Here is a 22,096-nt window from a genome sequence, read left to right as displayed (position 1 = left end):
GGAGCCTGAAGTGTAGTGTCTTTATTAGGGATCAGCACCTGTGGAAGATCAGGGAGAAGCAAGCTTGGGCAGAAAGAGAAGCAGAGTTGACATCCCTCCGTCAGCCCAGTAGATAGCTCCGGAGCCAGGTTTGCCCACTAAAGTTGTCTTTCATCAGGCTAAGATAGCCAGGCTCTTATACCTCATCTCTATCACTCACTGGGTATAAGCCAACCCTGGGAGAACATGCCCTTTGGTAAGGCGACTCTGCAGCTGAGGCAGTCTCTGAAGAAATTGACAGCTGAGGCAACAAATCACTCCTTGGTTCTTGTCCATGTTCACCAGAGTAATCAAATTTAAAATGTTCTGTCTACCACATGAGAAGATGACATCCATATTTGAGAGCACAGAATGACTTTAATCAATGAAAAATTTAGAATTACATTCACAATCAAATTAAAGAAAAAGCCTATGCTGTTACAGATTTATGGTAGAATATACAGTGCCAAAACATTTTATTAATATAGTGAAGACTTACAGGAAGATATTGGTTTGTTGGTATGTGGTGTCATTTTCTCATGAAATACTGTCATTCAGCAAGTAGTTGCTGGGTACCTCTTTGTGCATTGAAACAGACATTATTAAGCAAAGCAATCTTCTGGGGGTATAGTGATACAGCTATGGGTAGAATCTCTTTTCCCAGATCAAACCTTCTCCACTGTTGTAGCTTGGAAGGTAATGAGCATGTCTGTCTGCCAGGATATGGCTGTGTCTGGGTCATGAAGATGTCAACATTAGCAGGATATGACTTCACTTTCTGATCTAAGCCTTCTCAACCCTTTGATTCCCATGCATTTGTTGTTCTGTCTTGGGCCCCTCTCTTAGTCAAGTTTATATGTTTTATTGAGGCCACAAGAAGTGACCAAAAGCAAATCTATGCCTTATTTCTCCAAGGTTACAAGAAAGAAATGAACTTAAATAGTTCCCTAGTCATAATGTGTGTGCAGCCTGCTCTACCTCATACAAAAGAATGTGTTGGGGGACTAGCAAACACTTGAGTTTAACAGAAAATCATCCATTATTTTCTCAGGACATAGAAGGGTTGATTTGTCCTTCTAAGTTTCTGGAAAAAGCTTCAGAGCTTACATAAATGAGACTTAGGAGATTAGTCTGGGAAACTGAGATATCAATTCAGTCCATAAACCCTTCTATTTTCCAGTGCACTGTTAACTCATTATTATTAAAGGCTTATAAGTTATGATGATAATATCAGTTTACAAGAGGTTTGCCCTCTACCATTATGGATTATCATACAGATTTTTAGAATGTAAACTACTAAGATTATAACATATTTTAGTGTGCCTTTATTCATGCATAGTAAATGAGGAAGATGGGTAAATGTTCCTTAGGCATTCCAGCAGTAGCATTTTTAACCCATCAGTGTTTTCACTTGGTTCTCTTTCAATCCTTAAGGGTAGACATTAAAATAAGGCTAAATATGTTTAATTTTTAAAAGCTATAATACAAACTCCATAGTAACTTAAAATCCAATAATGTCTAAACTCTCTCTGTTCCAAGGGCTATTTTTAGTTCTTTAAGGAAAATATAGCTTTTTTTCCTCTTTCTCAATCTTGATATGCTCCATTTAAATGTGACTGTTTCGTCACATCCTTTTCCAGCCCATTCACCATATTCAGTATCCAAGATACTGAAAAGAATGAGGCTCCTTTCACTGGTGGAGGAAGTGAAAGGCTGTGGAGCAGGGTCCCTGAGTTCTAGGTCCAAATCCAAGATTAAATGTGAGAGTTTGAGCAAGTTTCTGAGTTTCTTCAGGCCTCCATTTGCTCATCTATTTAGGGAAAAAAGAAAATGGATGCTTTTTAATGGCCCTCCTAATGTCACTGTTCTATGATTCTCTAATGTTACAAGAATATTCTGCTCATTTTCATGAGGAAAGCTTTGACAATAGACCATGTAATGGGATTTGAAGGGAATATTTTCTCTAGCTTCCAGGGAATTTGGAAAACATGAGTCATATAACTATGCCCTCCACTCCCAAATCAGGAGTAAGGAAATAAATACTGGAATTTGGGGCATGTGACTCTGAAAGTAAATTGAGTTTTCAAAGCCAGAAAGAGATATTTTAAGGCTAGAAGTATTATTTCCACTTTTTGATTAGTTACATGAAAGAATAGCTGTAAATGTGACCAGTGGTTAATACTTTCACTACCAGTTAAGAATTATAACCAGTTAACTTAGGTATTAAATTTAATTCTTTTTTATGACAAACTTTTTCTTCATATAATAATCCAAATTACTATTTCACATTTGCCTTCAGAATGAGACAACCTCCAATTTAGTGGACTGCCTGGCTCTGTCACAATGAAGGTTAAGATTAAAGTCTAGGCTTAATAGCATTAGTTTTTTCTGTTCCAAAGCCACAAATACAAATTTAACCCTGTTGTCTTTCTAAAAAAAATGTGTGAAAGCTGTGCCAAAAAGTTTATAAAACCATTAGGAAAAGTAATTCACAGGTTGGCTGTACTAACAGTGGCGTGCAATGGTATCTCTGGTGAACCATGATAGCATGGTATCAAGTTTGGCCCAGAAACTGACTTGCCAGTCTGGGTCAGTGTTGAGATGCCTAAAGCAGACATAGCACTATGGTAGCACCATGAATAATCTCATAGTACTCAATAGTATCATTGGACCTGGAGCACTGGATGGTCAGTGACACAGAAACCATTGTTAGTGAACTATTTGTCCTCCTTCTGGTTCTTCAGACTTCATTTGTGAATATTATCCTCTTCTGAGAAAAGTAAAAAGATTAAAAAGGAGATGTCATCTCTATTTCATTTTGTAGTGCCTAAGGCAGCCGTGCTCATTCAATAAACTAAATTCTGAGACTAAAAGCCAAATTTCTTAAGCCCCCACCACCTTAGTACATTGATTTCAAAAAACGTCCCCACCATGCATTCTGGAACCCTGTCTCCTTTTTTCTGGACCCTCCTCCCCCCAACACACACAACGTAGTGATGCATCAAAGTAGGACATTTAGTAGGAAAAAACAATACTTACACAGTCAAAATTTCAAAATATTGATGATACGCTCTTTTTATTTCACAATATGGGAATAATTCAAATTTTGAGTCCCAAAGACCAAAACATATTTAAACCAAATGTTCAGAAGATGAGCCAGGCCACCATTTTGGCAGCATGCTTCACATGGACAAGTGGATGTTGGAGAAAAATGCCCATAGCACGGCTGAAGCTATAGCACACCCACAAGTAGATTCATACATGGTTGTCTGATTTGCATGCATGAATATAGTGCATTCTCCAGGCCACCAGTATGTATATGCCTTTTTCAAAGTCAGTGCAGGATCCATATTGGTGCAGGTCTTTAAAAGTCTGCTCCCTTATAAAATTTTACCATAATTTATCTGAGAGAGCCTTCAGTTTACAGATTCTTTATGCCACATTTACTTCCCAAAAGTCATTTCTGAATTATAATTACAGCTATCAGGAGTTCCAGCATCACATAAGAGAACCTGTTTGTTAATTATTTGAATGTCAGTTAGCTGGCTATGAGTACACCTGACTAAACATATCCACATGCTTGATGCCTAGAATTTCAAATTGGGAACCTTTAGCAGCAATGGCAACTTTAGACCAAATGACAAGATAAGCAAAACCAGATGATGTCCCAGAAAGAATTGTGCTGTCCTGCTTTCCAAAGCAAATGCTTCCTTAATCTGCACCAAACAGTGACAGCCTGACCCACTCTTGTCTGGGGGCCCACTTTTCCCACTAATGCTGAATTGTTAGAAACCCAAACAATATTCAGTGCCAAGAGAGAAAATGTCTGAATCTGAAAAGGAAGCAAAAGATATTGTACCACGGAAAGGAGACAGGAATGGACAATAAGTTCCCAGAGTATCTCTCTCTGTCAACAAGCATGTAGAGTCTTTATTACTAGAATATGCAGAATCCTGTGGGAATTGCTGCATCTTTTTTTGCCTTAACTCTTTTCTTGCCAGTCCTTCCTTGGCTGATTGAGCTGCCTTGATCAGAGGCTGGAGGTTGTCTCACCCAGAAGCCACTCAACAGCAAATCTCAGGAGCCACATTCCTCGCAGTGACAGGAGAGGATGTACCGGTAGGTGGCCGTGAGTCTGATGCCCCCTGAGCAGCGCAGCCTCAATGCTTTCAGCTTGGAGGTCTGGGGCCGACAACATTGACAGGAAGAGCGGAAGGGCTGCTTGAGGACAGTGCTGAAGGACACCAAGGGCTCAGACCGTGATGCCTGGCTGCAGTGCCCCTCGCACCTGGCCAGAAGCACCATCTAGGGAGAAAAAAGAGGTGGTTACCCTATGGGAGATGCCAAAACCCTAGCCAGAAAGCATAGACTTCTTTATAAAAACCTAACCCTCTTTGCCAATTCCTGCTGGATTAGACCAGTGGCTCTCAACTCTGGTTGCAATTTGGAATCATCTGGTAAAACTTATTTTTTAAATGTCAACACCCAGGCTCTGCCTCAAACCAACTGAGTTAAAATCCTTGACTGCAGACAACTGTACTTGACAACAATAAAACAATTTAAAAAAATAAAAAACAAAATCCTTGAAGACAGAGCCAGACTTTTGTGGTCTTCAAAGTTCCTTAGGTAATTCTGGAGTGCACTGAAAGTTTAGAACAAGTGAAAGAAGCCCACCACCTTGATGTGCAAATAAAAATCAAAGAACAAATGAAATTTATTCAGACAGGTGAGAATCTATCATTTGCCTAATGCCAATTCTACCAGTCTCAAAATGCAGAAAGTCATCCCAAATTAAAATCGGGGAGTAAAGAATAACTAAATTACAAAAAGAATTTGTTATATGAAGGGACTTGCTAAACAAAAATAATTTGGTTTTTGAAGAAGAAAAAGTAAGGATAACCTGAGTATTCTTAGGAAAAAAAATATTCTAGTTACTACAACTTGAAACAAGAGCATTAAATAATAATGGGCTGCAATTTGGGCCTTGGAATGGCATTTCTGGGCTTATACATTGAAGAAGCCTAAGATTTGTGCAATCACATTTCAGAGTCATTTAGGGCGAATATTAACTCATTCTAACCACATCTATTTCCAAAGATAAGTTAGTATGACAATAAAGCTTGGGCTGAAGTAACAGAAGATGTGTGTTCTCTATAATGGCTCAATGTGATTTTAGTAAACAGACTCCTTTAAAACTCTGACACCTTTATTGGCTCTAGACATACAAAGTAGAAAAGATACTGTGCTTATCTTCAAGGACTTCAAATTCAATTCTGTTTAGCAGGTTGTTAGATTCCACTAGTCTTTCTTTAGATCATTTCCATTTTGCTCTTTAAACATTAAACTAAAATTAAAATACACACAGAGAAGATTTAATTAACAGTTTTTTTTTTCTTTTTTTACCCTGGATGCCTGATAGTTACGTGCTATATGCTAATAAATGAGTCACAGGTATATGTACATTCACCAAAAAAAAAAAAAAAAAAAAAACTCTGACACCAACTACCAAAGCTATCCCCAGAACAATGGACATAAGTACACCCTCAATATTTTGTATACAGATCACGGGAACATAGCAGAGGCTCATAAACCCTGTTGTCTTAGGAGTGGCAGTCATAGGTGGGGTAGGGTGGGCAGCTTGATTCTATTTGGGCACAGAGGGTGAGGAGAACCTGAGATTATTGGTCCATGTTTATGTGGGAAGGTCTTGCTTCATGAATTTCATATTAAGTGATGGAGAAAATGTTTCCCTATAATTCCAGAACCAACAATAAGAATATAAAAATTGAAAATTTTAAATAAAAGATTAAAAGATAGATATATATATATATGATACCATTTGACATTTACTTCATGATATTTTACAAATTAGCAGCTGTTATTAAAAACATACCAGCTATTATCTTTAACATTATTCTATAGGCCAGAATTAAATACCCAAAATTAAAAGAAAGGAGTGGCCTGCCTATCTTTCCAAAAGGGAGAAAAGGTAAATTCTGGTAATTATAGATAATTACCTGAGAAGATGCTGGGAAGAATCCAACAATCTCTTAGCAACCAATAAGAGAATACAAAACACTAGGAAACAACCAGGAGGGCTTGGTGAAGATAAACTGAACAAAACCTACTGATATATTTTCTCAGAAAGATCAGAGGCAGAGAGAAAATGGCAGCTATAAGCTGTTTTGGTTTTATTAAAACTTTAATTCTATCCTACTTGCTCTTCACATTGATAGGTGAAACAAACATGATCTGAAATAAGTTTTGAGAGACTGTGCCAGTCAGTAGTTCCTGGGCCAATCCTCGGTGCCACATCTATCCCTCTAATTAGAGAAGGAGAGTCCAAGATCTTCCCCAGTCCCTTCTCCACAATTTACCACTGCATGGGAAAAGTTCCTTGACATCTCATTTTAAGTAGTGTTCACTTTACTCACTCTAATGCAGATCATCTATTAGGAAGATCAAGCAATTATTTAAAGAATCACCTCCTAAAATGGAGTCTTTAGAGATCCAATTTCAGTCTGGATGGATATAGTGAACCTGTGCCAGCAGACTAAATTCAGAAGCAAAGACATGGTGGTGCATCATCTCCAAATGATACACATACAGGTGAAACAAATGTAGACCTTGAATGACCAGGCAATTAGTTTTGGTCTGTAAAATGACAAAGTCAACAATGTAGGGCCATTTGTAGAAGAACTAACCTGATAGTGATTTCACTAAAAGTTTTCAGGGTCTGAAGCTCTACCTTCAGCTCATTCTGATGAACAAGAACTCCAGCACTGAAGACCCTGGGACCACCTCCAATGGGCCCCTCTTCCTCAGGAGCTGGACTTTCTGGGCAAGGAGAATGCACAGACGTACAATCAATACCGTCAGTGGTTGCCCCCAGCCTTCAGAATAAAGTTCAAAATCCTGAGCAGGCATTAAGGCCTTCTATGACTTGGATTTCACATTATCTTTCCAGTCTTTCTTACAACTGTTCTCATTCTCAACACCCACTCCCTATTGTGATCAAGCTTAATTACTTATGAGTTCATGGAACTATACTGAATTTCCTTGCTTCTTGCTTTTGCTCATGTCTTTCTCTTTCATGAATGCCCTTTCCTCTTACCTGTGCTTAATTAAATCCCAACTGCCTTCCATTGCCAAATTCAAAGGTTCTCTCCTTGAGGAAAAGATTATGAAACAGTTATTGGGCCCTCAATGTTGTGTGTGCGCACGCACATGCACATGCCAATCCCCTCTCCAAGAGATTCACAGTATATAGATCTTATCTCAAAGCTGAAGACCATATAAAATGTAGCTGTGTTTTGTGTATGTCAGTTGGGTATGTAAAGTGGGGGGTTTGTAAGATAAGATCCATAAATTAGTGTTATTAAGTAATGGAAAGGATAAAGCTCTCCAGGTTCACTCTTCATATTTCACATTTTAGTCTCTGCCATGCCTCACTTGTGTTACAGATTTAATGAACATCTTCTGATGTCTTCAAGACCAGAGCTTCTCAAACTATAATATGATGTAAATCATCTGGGGATCTTGTTCAAATTTACAATGTGATTGAATAGTTCTAAGTGAGACCAGAGATTCTTCATTTCTCAAAAGATTTTATTTGATGTGAGTACTGCTGTGCTAATATCCAATATTTTCACTAGGAAGGTCCTAGGCCTATTAAAATTTGAGAGGCTTTGCTCCAGCTGGAGCACCAGATAGTGATCATTTAGCTAATAATAATGGAAGATAAACTTTATTGAGTGTTTACAACATTTAATCTTATTTAATCCTCAGAACAATCTTATGCTAAAATTACTATATGTCATTATCTGTATTATTGTTACAAATAAGGAAACTGAGGCTTTAGAGAGTTTAAGTATTCCATTGTGTAAATGTACCATAGTTTTTCGATCCATTCATTTGCTGATGGGCACTTAGTTTCCTTCCAGCACTTGGCTATTGTAAATTGTGCTGCTATGAACATTGGGGTGCATAGGTTCTTTTGGATTGGTTTTTTGGGGTTCTTAGGATATAATCCTAGCAGTGGAATTGCCTGGTCAAGATTCTACACAGCAGAAAGAAAGAAGGAGCTCCTGCCCTTTGCAACAGCATGGATGGAACTGGAGAGCATCATGCTGAGTGAAATAAGCCAGGCAGTGAAAGACACATACCATATGATCTCACCTTTAACAGGACCTAATCAACAAAATGAACAAGCAAGCAAAATATAGCCAAAGACATTGAAATTGAGAACAGGCTGACAGTGACCAAAGGGGAGAGAAGGGATTATAGGGGAAAGGGTGAAGTGTTTGCAGGAACAATTATAAAGGACACATGGACAATAATAAGGGGGTTGGAAACAGGGGAAGGAGGTGGGGAGGGGTGAAGGGAAAAGGCAGAAAACTGTACTTGAACAACAATAAAAAATGTTTAAAAAAAGAGTTTAAGTAACTTGCTCAGACTCACACATCTAGTAAAAGGCAGTGCTGGAGACAAACTCAGTTCTGTCTAAAACCAAACACTAAGTCTAAATCATTATAGTGTCCTGTCTCCTGATGTTAATATGTTTTCCTGAGTCATAAGCCAACTCACACCTTTTTCTAATGTACTTTGACATGCTTCTGGGAGCCCTAACTATATATAATTTCCATGCAAGTTTGAACTTTGTCTTATGGACTTTTTGGGATATGTCATCATCACCTCCAAGCTTATGCAGAAATGAATCTTCTAAGATCCACAGTAGTCCTACATAATACACTGTCAAGATCCTTGCTCAGCTCCATCCACCCATGATTTGGGGATTCCCAGGGACTGTCAGCAATTCACTGGGTAGTACCACACAGTCTCTAACTCCTAATCAATTCATCCTCCAAATCAATAAACCTTTGGCACCTGCAAACATCAGTTCACCTGCCAAAACACAGTGGGCCCCAGTTTGTGGTTGACATACATTCCTCATGCTTGGGTGACTTGGCTGTGTCTTAATAACATGGGAGGACTCCTCTACATTTTGAACTGCACTTGTGTTCCTAATGAAGAGTGTTCACATTGCTCTATTATCAAATCAGGAAAGGAACTTCTTTTGATAATAAGCCTACATGGGCTCCACCATTAGACAATGGGTTCAACAGCCAGTTGTTGTTTGTATTACTTATTGATTTCTTGTAGCCCAGGTGGGTGACAGATACATGTTATCTGCCTTGGGTCCAGTTTAATTTTTATTATCTTGTTTCCCAAACAGGTGGCCTGATGCTAGGAAGCTAAGCAACTCCTCCACCAGCTCCTTTGTATTCCCCCAACCTTGGTGTCACTTGGCTCCAGCTGGATGTTAAAGCCAGTTTCTTCCAATGTGAACAGAGCTGCCAGGTTCAGAGTGTTTGTTCAAAAACAGGTTCCTTCATGCTGTAATATGATTTCCATGTGCTGAGGTTAAGAGTAACAAAAAGGTCCTTGGGCAATAATAGAAAATAGTATAGATGATGATATATAATGTTTATTGAATGTTTACTAGGCTCCAGGCACCATGCCAAGCCCTTCATATGCAACTTAGTTCTTAATAAGCATTTCAAAAGGTAAACTCTCCCTATTTTACCAATTAAGAAATTAAAAGGCAGAGGATAAGCTACCAACCTGAAGGCACAGAGCTGTACAATGGAGCGCCAGACCATCTGAACCAACACAGCCAGACTCCTGAGCATTTTCTCCTAAACAGTGCTATACTGATAAGCCATGACAATCAGCCTGTCAAGCCCTCAGTTTTCATAAGATGTTCAAGTTGGTCATGGCTAAGTTCAAGCTACATTGTGAGGGTTGTAGTCTGCTGTGATTCCTGGGTCCAGACCAAAGAATGTGCTGGACACCTCAGGCCTCTGCTCTCTCTGATGACCTACCATAATTCTTAGACAGTTATGTCTTTTCTGTAATACACAACTATCTTCTGAATGAGAGAAGACCCAAACACAGATGGTTTTCATCACCCTTTGTTGAAAGACTTATCATTGCCAAAGTCACTTTCCTCTTCTGTCATGTGGAACCCCATGAATCCCTGGCTCAAGCCATGACTGACTAGGTGTCTCCATCAATATCAGAATAAAGATATATCTCTCCCTTCCTAGAATAGGGTTTGGCTATTTTACCCCAATTGAGTGAAAGACATATTTTACCTTTTCTCAGCAGTCAACACTGTACACTTCTTATTCTATGGCACCCCTTGAAACACCCACCCCTTCTCCTCAGGAACAAGATTTACCCGGGACTCTCCTAAACTTTCCCTTACCAGCACCCTCAATAAATGACTATTCAATTCACCTCTAGGGATCCAAATTGACCTTTAAACTGACCATGCAAGGCTGAGGGAATCAGCAAAATTGCAACCAGGGGAATGAAGCAGTATGTAGGGGGGAGGTGGTGGTGGTGGTGGTGGTGGTGGTGGTGGTGAGAGCTCTAATAGGGTGAGTGAGAACTCTGTAAACTCCAACTGGAATCTGGTACCTTTACTCTGGTCACAACTCGGTAGGGCATGAAGAGGCCTTTACAACATGGAACATTTCCCTTCCGTCTCTTCCCCTTTACTTGTAAACATTTTGAGAGCCAAAACTATCTTTTAAAAATTTTTCTGCCTCCAGAGCTACAGTGCCTGCACACAATAAGCACTCAGTATACTTTTGTTTCCTTTTTAGAAAAATAACTCATATCTTCCCAATACTTAATTGTGTTATAAACTCAATATTTCTGACTCCTTCATTTCTTCTACCACTCTGAGCTTCAGTAGCACTAGCAGGACATCGCTTGAGAATCCTAATCACTACCTTCCAACCTCAAGGCTCAGTCCTTGGCATGCCAAGTCCCTTCACTCTGGGAATTTTCCCAGGATTTGTCCCCCCAACCCTCCTCCTTCTTCTCCTTTGTTGCAGCTCCTGTGGCCCTTCAGAGTTCAGACAACTTTATGTCACAGTTCCACACCCCTGGCCTGGGGTCACCATCTCCAACTCCTCACCCAACTCAGACTTCACAGACCTATCCCACCAGCTTCCTTTCCCAAGCTCAGTTCCTGAAAACCTTTCCCTGACCTGAATCCAGAAGTGCCTCCCCTCTAGTCTCTCTTTCCTCTACTCACTTGGGAAAGGAGGTCAGACAGCAAGATCTGTTTCTCTTTGACTTTTATCCTTCCTTTTAGCACCCAGCACAGTGGCTTACATTTACTTTGCTCTTCTGCACGCTCCCATCACCCCTGCCAAGTTTCTGTATTCAACATGAACCACAATGAGGTTTATTTTCCTAATCCTTTAAGGCTATAGGAGATCCCAGCAGTTATTGAGGTCACAGTAGTGACTGAAATAGAAAAGTGAGTCTAAACACCTGTCCAGTTTGTAACTTCATCATCAAGATCATAATATCACTTATTAATACCTTTTATATGCCAGACACTGTGCTGGATGCTTTACAAATGTTATCAACAAGATTCATACCCATACCTTTAGGTAGACAGCAATACCTCCATTTTACAAAGAAACTGAGCCACTAAATAATTACCTCACTTTCCTCACTTGTCAAACTGTAAAGCTGGAATTTGAAAGCAGTTTTTTCTCAAAAGTCTGGGATGCTTCAATTCCCTTAAAGATGCTGCAGACACCTCATTTCCACTAACTACTGACCTTTTGTCTATTTGTTCTAGAGCCTTTACTCACTTAGAATTTCAGGGAAGATTGTAAATGAATCTGTCACTCTCAGAATTGTTTGTACCCCATCCTAGAAGGTACAAAACCACTAAACCACAAGGCGACAATCACTAAATGCCAGCAGACACATCCTAATGTGTGGCCACATTGACCTCCCTGGTGGACCACTGCAGCCAGTATTTTCTGTCTGACCCAGTCTGAGCTTTTTCCTGAATTACTAGGAGATGGGCAACAGACCTCTGGGACTGGACAGCTGCAAGTTCAGAGCTAGGGAAAACAGGCAGTTTCATAGAAAGCTCCCTGAAAAGGTTCCCTTCCCTCTCTCCGCCATTTACTTGTAAACATTATGAGAGGCAAAACTGTGTTCTTCAAAAAATTTTTGTGCCTCCAGTACCTACCACAGTGCTTGCACATAGTAGGCATTCAGTTTTAGTTCTAGAAAGATTGCTGATGCCCTGGCTGGTATAGCACAGTGGATTGAGTGCAGGCCTACAAACCAAAGGGTCAATGGTTTGATTCCCAGTCCCTGGGTTGTGAACCAGGTCTTCAGTGTGGGGTACATGAGAGGCAACCACACATTGATGTTTCTCCCCCTCTCTTTCTCCCTCACTTCCCCTCTCTAAACATAAATAAATAAAATATTCTTAAAAAATGGATTTCTAAATAGTGGTTCCTGCATTCTACTTACATTCCTCCAATATGAAGCCAAGTAGTTGAAAGATGCTCTGAGGCAGACATTACCACTCTTGGGCTATTTGACATCAAAGAATCTACTTCATACTTGTTTCAGGTTTCAGTTTTCCTTGCCAGTAAAATGGGAATGATACTGACTCCCATCACAGGTTTTGTCAGCGATAATTAGGTTATGTAATGTGTAGTGCTACATACTAGTGACACATATTAGCTCTTAAAGCAGGTGCCCTCCCTTCCCTGAGCCTGGGTCACAAGCTCCCCTTCATCTGTCTTCCTAAGGCCAGACACTGGATAAATGTAAGACAGGACGTGTTAACAATTGAAAGACAAACAGTAGGAATGTGTTTAGTAAATAATGGCCATTGAACATGATGTTGAGCGAAAATTTTGCAGAGAGGAAAAATCTACCCTAGACTTCTCTTTGTAAAAACCCCTATTGGCTGTTTACTAGAGAGAGGCTAGATGCTTTATCCCAAATCTGTAAAGACAAACAATTCTGTTAAATGAGACCCATTAGAGAAAAGAGCAGCCTGAGTCTTTGAAAGGTAAGAATTATAGAATAATTCAAAATGAAAAAGAGTTTTTTGCACTGGTTAGTGTGGCTCAGTGGATTGAGTGCCAGCCTGCAAACCAAAGGGTCACTGGTTCAATTCCCAGTCAAGGCACATGCCTGGGTTGCAGGCCAGGTCCTCAGTAAGGGGTTCGTGAGAGGCAATCACACATTGATGTTTGTCTCCCTCTCTTTGTCCTTTCCTTCTCCTCTGTCTAAAAATAAATAAACAAAAAATCTTTTAAAAAATGAAAAACAGTTTTTTTTCCTGGATATGTAAAAAAAATCTAATCCAAGAAAGGTCTGGTTAACTGAGATTCTGCCAGGTATATTTTATGGCCAAAGAAGAAAGGTTTATAATTACAAGCACATTTACATAAAACTATTGGTATATTTGGGATAGTTTGGGATGTTTGAAAACAGATTGTTCCCATGAAAGTACAAACATTTCTCTTACTATTTCCCATAGAATTCTGGAAGAAACAGAGGTGAACAAAGGTAGGCTAAAGTCTGTTTCTAGGACTCATGCTCAAGCACTGTGAGTTTATCAGGTTCAAGTTAATGACATCTCTTCTTTGACATTCCCTTAACTAATGTGATAATTGTTAAGGTACTCCTCTATCATTTCACCAAATATTTCCAAAGTATTCTTTCCTTTTTTAATCTGCTTCTGTTTCTCTGTTCCTTCTTATTATCACATTGACACTTTCTTTGAAATAATTTTAATTCCTTTTTTTTAAAGGATCATGATTATGGAGGACAACTCAACAGAGGGAGAGATCATCCATGGAATAAGAAACACTAAATCCTAGCTAGTGTTATATAGGGGTCGGGGAGAAGAAGCTAAAAATAATCACTCCAGTCAATTTCTGAGCAATCAATTATAAAAACATCCCATCTTTTTTGAAACTTTATTTTAGTTTTTTTTCTTAAAAGGGAATTGCATCTTGCAAAAATTTGAGTTTATTTTTTTTTAGCTATAAATGTGCAAATAAGAGACAGAACATTTTTCTTGGTAGAAAGAGAACTTTGGGACAAATATCCTTTGTGCTTGGTAACACTTAACTCTTTATTTGTCACAATCTTTCTCCTTAGGTCTATTTTTTCCCACAGTCCTAGAGCTTACTAATATAATGATTAAAATGATTTCACTCAAATTCTGGCCCTGCCAAACTAAAACAAGTCATCATCATTGAGCTATAATCAGACAAGTTATGGAAATTTTAAAGGCAGACAGAAGTTGTAATGTTTTCAAATGGAGGGTAGAGAGATTTACTTATATGGTCTTAATTCTAGTGGTTGACAGTACAAAACCTTCTTAATTATACTGGTAATTTAAAAAATACTTGCCATATGAGAATGGTTAAGTGGTTTTAGTCTCAGGACTAAAAGTGAAAATCTCTGAGGTTGTCCTAAACAAATTCTTATTTACCAAATGTGGGCAAATTTCTTTCATGTGATTGCAGCAGTAATAGTCATGAGAATTCTCATTCTGAGTCTGTTCTTCCCTACTATGTGCCTCCCTTCTGGGTGGTCCATGTGGCTGGTCACTCTCGGTGACCTTTGAAGCATGGTATTCTTTCTCACAACTTGTCTCAACAGTGAGACATCAGTTGCATAAGTGCCTGTGCAAAAATCATACAATCTCCAAACAAGAATGATTTGGATAATCAATGTAAAAATGACAAATGATCAAATTGCCATTTATCTTTTGAAATCATTTTAACATAAACATGGAAGGTGAAGAAAAACTGGGACTACAGGCCAGTGACTAACTGTTTCATCAAAAAGTCTTTGAAGAGTCCCTCAAGAAGTACATTTCACTGCTCAATCATATTTCTTGCATCCCCTTCCTCTTTATTGCCAGTGGAGGTAGAAGGTATTATAATAACTTGTAGATTATTTTTCTTTCTTGAAAAAGGACTCTACCACTTATAAATCTCACAACCAAGGATGAAATGCTCCCCTACTATCTTGTGTTTAGCAACAACTTTATTGTGAGAACATTCCAGCCTTTTCTATTGGCTTTGAGCAGACTGAAAAGAGAGAAGCTGGTTGTGTGTACACATGCGTAATTAGGCAGCTTTACTGACAAAAGTGCAAAGCATGGTAAGAAACTCTAAAAGCACGATTCTCCCATAAGATGTGTGGGCCAGCTGTATAGCTCAGGTTCGCATTATCATCATACTTCTCTATCCCTTGACAAAGGTATATGGTTTTTCTCCTGTTTCTAGAAGTAATTCTTACCCTTGCAGAGATCTTTCTCTTACCTTCGAGTTACACTTGTATAGTGGGTGACTGATAGAATCGACATAGTGGTGCCTCATGCAGCGTCGAGGGTCTGAGTCCATCATGAAGGAGGTATCCGTTTTGCTGTCTGTATCTCCCATTAGTGCCAGCAGGGAGAGCATAGAAAAGGATGCAGCTAGTACATGATTTCTCATTGTTGTAAGGAAAAACTACTCAAAAAGAACAGCAGAGGGAGGCAGAGGACTAAAAATCGAAAATGCCTTCGCCTCCTAGGATTCAGTTCCTTCTAAGTAAAGGGCAGGATCTGGCCGAAGCTTTCTGGTTGTCATTGTCCTTTGTATGCCAGAGTTTTGTCTTACTCTTTGTACTTGCAATCCATCATCACTGTATCTGCTGCACAGCTGGAATGAAAACAGAAATTATTTCCCCCAAAACACTTACTGAGAAAAACTAATGGAACCTAGGAGATATTGAGTAGAATTTTTCAATGTGATTTCAAGTAAAGAATATTGGTTTCTAAAGTGTCATTAGCATAAACTGTCATTCACTCCAGACCTCCTCCATTAGCTTATGCTACATATTTATAACCATTTTAGGGTGGAAACAGTGGTTCAATGGAAGCACATGTTGACTTTAATTGCTGGAGTCCATGTTCCTGTGAGCAAGAATAGCAAGAATACTTTGAACCCATGGTAAAGATTAAACATGTGGTTCTGGCCTAACTGAATTTGGTGGTCTCATCATTATCCCTGGCTGGTGGTGTCTATTCAGTTTCTCAGTAAGCTTTGATATCAATGTCAGCTTACAGAGATAGAGAGGTGAAAAGTCAACACTAATGAACACAGGCCATGTCCCATGGGAAGGAAAAACATTTTCCAATTCCAACTCCCTACCTACCCACTCACCCACTTAGTTTTCCATTTCTATGTTCTGGGCTCATCCTGTTTTTGTTTTAAGCCCCAATGTCACCCAGCATCAATGACAAACTGCATCTGAAATACGCATTATGCTAACTGGCCTCCAGTGTGATTAAGGCAATACTTGTATTTGCCAATACAGTCACACATTTCTGCAGTCTTTGTAGCCTGAGCACATGATATAATTTGAAAAAATAAGTGATTGTTGGAGCAGAAACTTACCATTACAATGGGATTATGCTATACTGGTTTCCTTGAAATTTGCTTTGTTCCTTTAATCATATACCTCTTAGACAAAGGACTGGGGTCCAGAAATCTCCCCAAATCACCTCACTAACCCCCAAAGCATGGCCAACATTGATGCCTTTTATCACAACAGAAGACAAAGAGTATAAAAAATATTTTCAAAAATATAGGAAAATTGGGGGGTGGGGACTGACATTACATCCAAAACAAAAGGAAAATGATAATCAAAGCTTCAGAAAAACTTTCAAACATTTCAGATAAAAGATTGATTTTTGTTCTTAGTACAACATTTTTTAAAACTTCCAACTCGTGGACAGTCTGAATAAACAGGGCAAAGTATTGATAAGATCAAGATTAGAAGTTTAAGCCCATATACATCAGTTAGTTTATGCTCTAATAGGATGGCTCAAGGCCCACTTAGCCTCAATTAGCTGTCTGTGAGTATGGGGCAGGGGATCCCAAGCAGAAAAGGGTGTGTGACACAGGGCTATTTCAGAGCACAGCATCCTTAGCAATGGCAAAACCTCAGCAAGTATGTTTCAGGAAAGTTCTATAAATTGAAGGAAAAGCAGGAATCAGTGATATGGGGACCCACCTGGACTCTAACACTGCTGTTGATTAGCAGGGGGACCTTGCATGGGTCATTTAAACTGTTCTAGCCCCAGATTCCTCACCTTTGGAGGAGGGGAATTGGAAAAGATGACAAATGCATTTCCCTATTGCTCTAAAATGCAATTACCTGATACTTATAGATTCAGTTACCATCATCTCCATATGCAAAAGATAATCCTAAAGTTGTGGAGACTATCTTTTCATATAACTTTATACCACTTTCCTTTGTGTGCATGCTAATGGAAACATCTCATTAAAATTTATCAAGCCTGAGTCTAAAGCTCCAAGTCAGCGAAGAATACAGAAGAGCATTTTTTGTTTTCTTTTCAGCTTCATAGTCTAGGTTTTCCTATGCATGTTACATTGAAACTCACCAAGACTTCAGTTCAAAGAGGCAGTCGTGGGGTTTTTTTTTTTGGGGGGGGTGGTATTCTAAGTTTGGAGGCTGCAATAATACTGACCATTTCCTGAGTTTCAATATGACTATATTATCCCTAGTGGTTATGTCTCTTTGAAGCCTTAATTAGTCTCAGAAAGAGAATTTATTAGATTTTTCCTTTCACTACTCCAGTTTACAGGTATTTCCCCCAGGAGTCAATGGCAAAGGGATGAAGGGAAAAATAGACATTCTACTCCTAGCCCTCCTTCCCCACTACCAGCACCTTCTCTTCAGAGCCATGGCCAGAAGATATGGTCAAATGAGCAAAGCAAATGAAAGAAAAACATGTGTAGCATGAAAGCAAAAAACAAGCAAGAACTTCAGTAACAAAACTCTATATATGTATAGGGATGGTTGCATTTGTTGGCATTTTATCTGCAAAAAAATAACATATAAAAATATAAATAGCCCTTAAACAGAAATGAAATAGAGACAGACTTATAGATAGAGAGCAGGCTGACAGTTCTGGGCAGTGGTTAGGGGGTGGAGGGATCAAGAAAAAGGACTCATGGGAATGGACAACAGTATGGTGATTGTGAGGGGTAGAGGGTGGGTGGAGGTGGAAGAGAGTATCAGAAGGATAAATGATACTGGAAAAAATACAAAAAAATAAATTAAATTAAAAAGTAAATACAATGAAAATAAAATAAAATAAATAAAAATAAATAACCCTTAAACATGGAAGATGGGTATGCTCACTCACCTAAGAGAAATGAAAATGAAAGTATTCTGAGATACTTTGTTCAACCAATCAGATTTACAAATTACAAAGTCTGATCATGTACCCCGTTAACAAGGCTATGGAAAACAGACCCATTCTGAAGACAGTACAGTGTAAATCACTATAAATTCTGTAAAGGTCAACTTGGCAATATCTATTAAAATTACAAATGTATATAACTTAAACCCAGGAATTTCACTTCTGAGAATTATCCTACATGTGAGATCATGTAAGTGTATGGATAGTCGCTCTAGCACTGGTTGCCATAACATAAAATATAGCACAATATATCCATTAATAGGATACTGGTTAAATATATTATACAACATTCATACAGTGGAATACTATACAACTATATAAAAAGAATGCAGAAGTTCCAAGTGGAACACTTGTGAGAGCTATTGTGATGTATCCAGCTTCTAGGCCAAGACAGCTCATGGCAAAGATCTCAAGAGTCTGGGAAAGAAAGGATGAAATAAGAGATCTGGAAAAGGGACAAGAGAGAAAATGAAGAACAGAACATATTAAGCAGCATCCCCAACAAAAAGAATGAATATCTGGGATTTCATGATACAATTGGATCCCTTATGTTGGTTTCTTTTTGTAAAAAATTTTTTCATTAAACTAACAAATTCTCTAAGAAACAAAAAAACAGGGAGAGACAGGAATATAGATTTGTGTCTATTTGTATTTACATAAAGAAGCTCTGGAAGGACACCCAAGAGACTATATAATTAGTTGCCTGTGGATGGGAGGACAGGCATGGGAGAAAAACTTTTCACTCTATACCTTTTTTATTTGTAGATTTTTGAACTTGTGAATATATACCTATCCAAAATTTTATTTAAAAATAATACTTTCTCTTTTGAAAGCTAGTTTTGAAAACAGTAATTAAGATAATAAATGTTTAAAGTCTGTGTCAGACTATAATACTACTAAAGTTTTTAAAAACTAAAGTTTTTTAGTAGTATTATATTTTCTTTCTTTTTTAAAACAATTTTTATTAGTTATAGAAACAAAATTATAAATACATGCTTTATTTCATGTTTATATCTTTTTTCTATGCATTTTTTGCATCTCTCCTGTATGTGGAACCTAATCAACAAAACAAACAAGCAAGCAAAATATAACCAGAGACATTGAAATAAAGAACAAACTGACAGTAACCAGAGGGGAGGTGGGAGGGGATAATGTGGGAAAGAAGAGGAAGGGAAATCAAGGAACATGTATATATTTTTATTTCTTATAAATATGGGAAGACAAGCTAGTCTATTCTTCGTTCTTATGCACTACTGCCACCTAGTACCAACATCCTGAATTGCAAGCACAGTTAATTTTTTTCCTAAAAGGTGAATAAAATACTTTTGCAAGCAAACATCATGAAGTTTATACCGATAAAGAGATAGTTAACATCACACAAAATGTAACAGTATTATGTTTCTCTTTAAAGATAAGTTGAACCCAGAAGTAATAATAAAGTATAAAAGAATGACAGAGGAAGTGTTGCTTCACCACTAATAATAGATTTTTCATTTCAACACACAAAGCATGATACTTTCTGTTAAGTTTTTATATTAGCCTTTGAAATAAGAATGCAAGAAACAATATAAATATGCCACAAAACTCACAGAACTTCAAAACATAAAGGTAATATTCTTGCAAAATAACATTGGGATTTTGGCCTTAAGTGTTCAAACTGAATAAGTCAACACTGTTCTATTAAAGAGAGAATAAACATAATGCTTAAGAAAAGAGGGATAGTAAGTTGAGTTGTCCTAACATTGTGTTGGTCAGCCTGTGCATTGGTGAGAATGTGCAGAGTACTGAGGGAAATGCTCACAAAGAGGAAAATTAGAAATGAATGAAATTTACATCACTTGAGATTCTGAATTTATGGAAGTCTAAGGGTATCTATGGGAAGGACCCAAAAATAGAATTATCTTTTGGAGGGTGAACCCCTTGTAGTACAGGAGTGTTCTAGGAACTTATCCGCATCAGTGTACCAACTAGAACTGTCATGAGAGGCTGCATCCTGGTTCAGTGAATTTTTCTGAAGACCCTTTCAACTTGTTTGCCCATTCCATGATGAGTGATTTCCAAATGCACCTGTCCACACCACGCTGAGTGTTCAGCAGTTTTCGACCAAAACGCCATGACCACCATGCCCTACCCTCCTTATTCACCTGATCTCACCCCAAGTGACATTTTTGTTTGTTTGTTTCCCCGGATGAAAAAAGCCCTCAAATGGAAATGTTATACAGATGTGGAAGAAGTGAAACAAACAAACAAAAAAAGCAGGAGCACTAAAAAGCATAAAAATTGACAAGTTCAAAAACTGTTTTGAGCAGTGAAAAAAAGTCTTGGTAGATGTATTGCATCAAATAGAGAGTGCTCTGAAGGTGGCAAGTTTAAACATGTAAGAATATACAATTTTTAATAAATAAATTCCAATTTGGGGGGCCCCCTCATATGTCTGTCTTATAGGAGCTTCTGTCATTTTTCTCAAAATTTAATTCTAATTTGTTTTTATTTTTTTAAGATTTTATTTAGTTTTAGAGAGAAGAAAACGGAGGGAGAAAGAGAGGGAGACAAACATTAATCAGTTGCCTCTCACACTCCCCCAACAGAGAACTCTGCCCACATCCCAGGCATGTGCCCTGACCAGGAATTAAACTGGTGACCGTTCAGTCCGCAGGATGACACCCAATCCACTGAACCACATCAGTCAGGGCTGCTTTCATTTTTTAAAAGCCATATACCATAAAATCAAATGCTGCCTATCAAGACTTAGAACCTCAGCCCAGCAAATGATGGATTAAATGAGAGAATGTCTCTCTTGTTGAACTCGGTGGCCCCGGGGCTGCTCTGTGCTTTGGGTACAGTCTCTGAGACATGGACTTGGCCAGTGTACAGAACCCGCATTCTAATAGCTCCAATATGGACCTTTTACTAGCAGAAGAGGCATGGAGGTTGGTGTGCCCGACTTTGGAGATACCTTCCAAACGATACCAGTGGAAAACAACAACTGGTGCCCAGATTTCCCCACCTGTTATCCTCAGCAAAATAATATAGCAGAGCTTACAGTGGACCCAGCCTCCTGAGTGAGAGATGGTGCTATGTCCACAAATCAGCTCACTCTTGGGCTGACCTTCTGCCTGGCAGAAGGTAAAGTGCTGATTTCTCACAAAGTTATTCCAGCAACAGGCTAAGACAAGTGGCACGTGCCAAGAATTGCCTTATTCATTTCCCCCTGCACCTCCTCACACACCCAGGGCTCTTTTCAGTACTAATATATGGAGGTGTTGCCTCCTGTGGTTTCTTTTAATAAGTATTCATCCAACACATTCATTGAGCACCTACTATGTGTCTGCTAATGTTCCAGGAGATAAAAGTTAAAGGTTGGGGAAAATAATAGGTCCTAGCCTAATTCCTTCTTTGAGCTCATGGCATCTTACCAGCAAAGGGTCTTGACCCGTTGTTTTCCTGAATCATTATTTGGACACATTGATAAACTCCCTTAACATCTAATTTTTATCCAACATGCACTGCATCATCTCAAAGAAGATTAAGTTAAGCAGATAAAATATAATGACTCTGGAATGGCGTCAGTGTAGCAGACAGAATTATTTGATATTTATTATAATTTAAAACAATCATATCAGCCATGAGTAAGGTAAGGATGACAGAATGTAGAGCTTGTCTCAAAGGAATTGCTCCCCACCAAAATCAAAAATTTCAGTGTAAAGAAAGCTTGCCCCTAGATAACACCATACTAGGATTAGAAAAGCAAAAGACTGGAGGTCTAATCAGAGAGTGTGAAGTGCTAAGTAACCCCTTCCCAGGAACTCAAAGAATTCCAATTGGATCTAGTCAACTAGATGCCTTGGGGAATAAGTCAGATACCTCTTCCCAAGGCACTTAATTTATAAACTGTAAACAGCATGTTGGATTCTATAAAGCATCCCATGCACTCAATGA

General features: G+C 38.6%; 1 protein-coding gene across 1 annotated transcript; it reads right to left on the bottom strand.

The window, feature by feature from the left end:
- Nucleotides 1-3,083: 3,083 nt before the first annotated feature.
- NDP (norrin cystine knot growth factor NDP) lies at nucleotides 3,084-15,377 on the bottom strand. Its single transcript, XM_024580077.4, has 2 exons — nucleotides 15,204-15,377; nucleotides 3,084-4,323 (listed from the first exon to the last, which is right to left on the bottom strand). The coding sequence occupies exons 1-2, from the start codon at nucleotides 15,375-15,377 to the stop codon at nucleotides 4,096-4,098; spliced, it is 402 nt and encodes a 133-aa protein (XP_024435845.2). The 3' UTR covers nucleotides 3,084-4,095.
- Between the last annotated feature and the right edge of the window lie 6,719 nt (nucleotides 15,378-22,096).

Source organism: Desmodus rotundus, chromosome X (genome assembly GCF_022682495.2).
Source record: "Desmodus rotundus isolate HL8 chromosome X, HLdesRot8A.1, whole genome shotgun sequence".
Taxonomy (NCBI): Eukaryota; Metazoa; Chordata; class Mammalia; order Chiroptera; family Phyllostomidae; genus Desmodus; species Desmodus rotundus.
The sequence above is the reverse complement of the archived record's forward strand: the minus strand, read 5'-3'. Positions and strand labels throughout refer to the sequence as shown.

What these genes read in the sequence shown, in the direction of transcription:
- NDP (XM_024580077.4), bottom strand. Translation starts at nt 15,377, where the DNA reads ATGAGAAATCATGTACTAGCTGCATCCTTTTCTATGCTCTCCCTGCTG. An exon ending in TATACAAGTGTAACTCGAAG is followed by an intron (nt 4,324 to 15,203) that starts GTAAGAGAAAGA and finishes TTTTCTCCCTAG; the next exon opens with ATGGTGCTTCTGGCCAGGTG.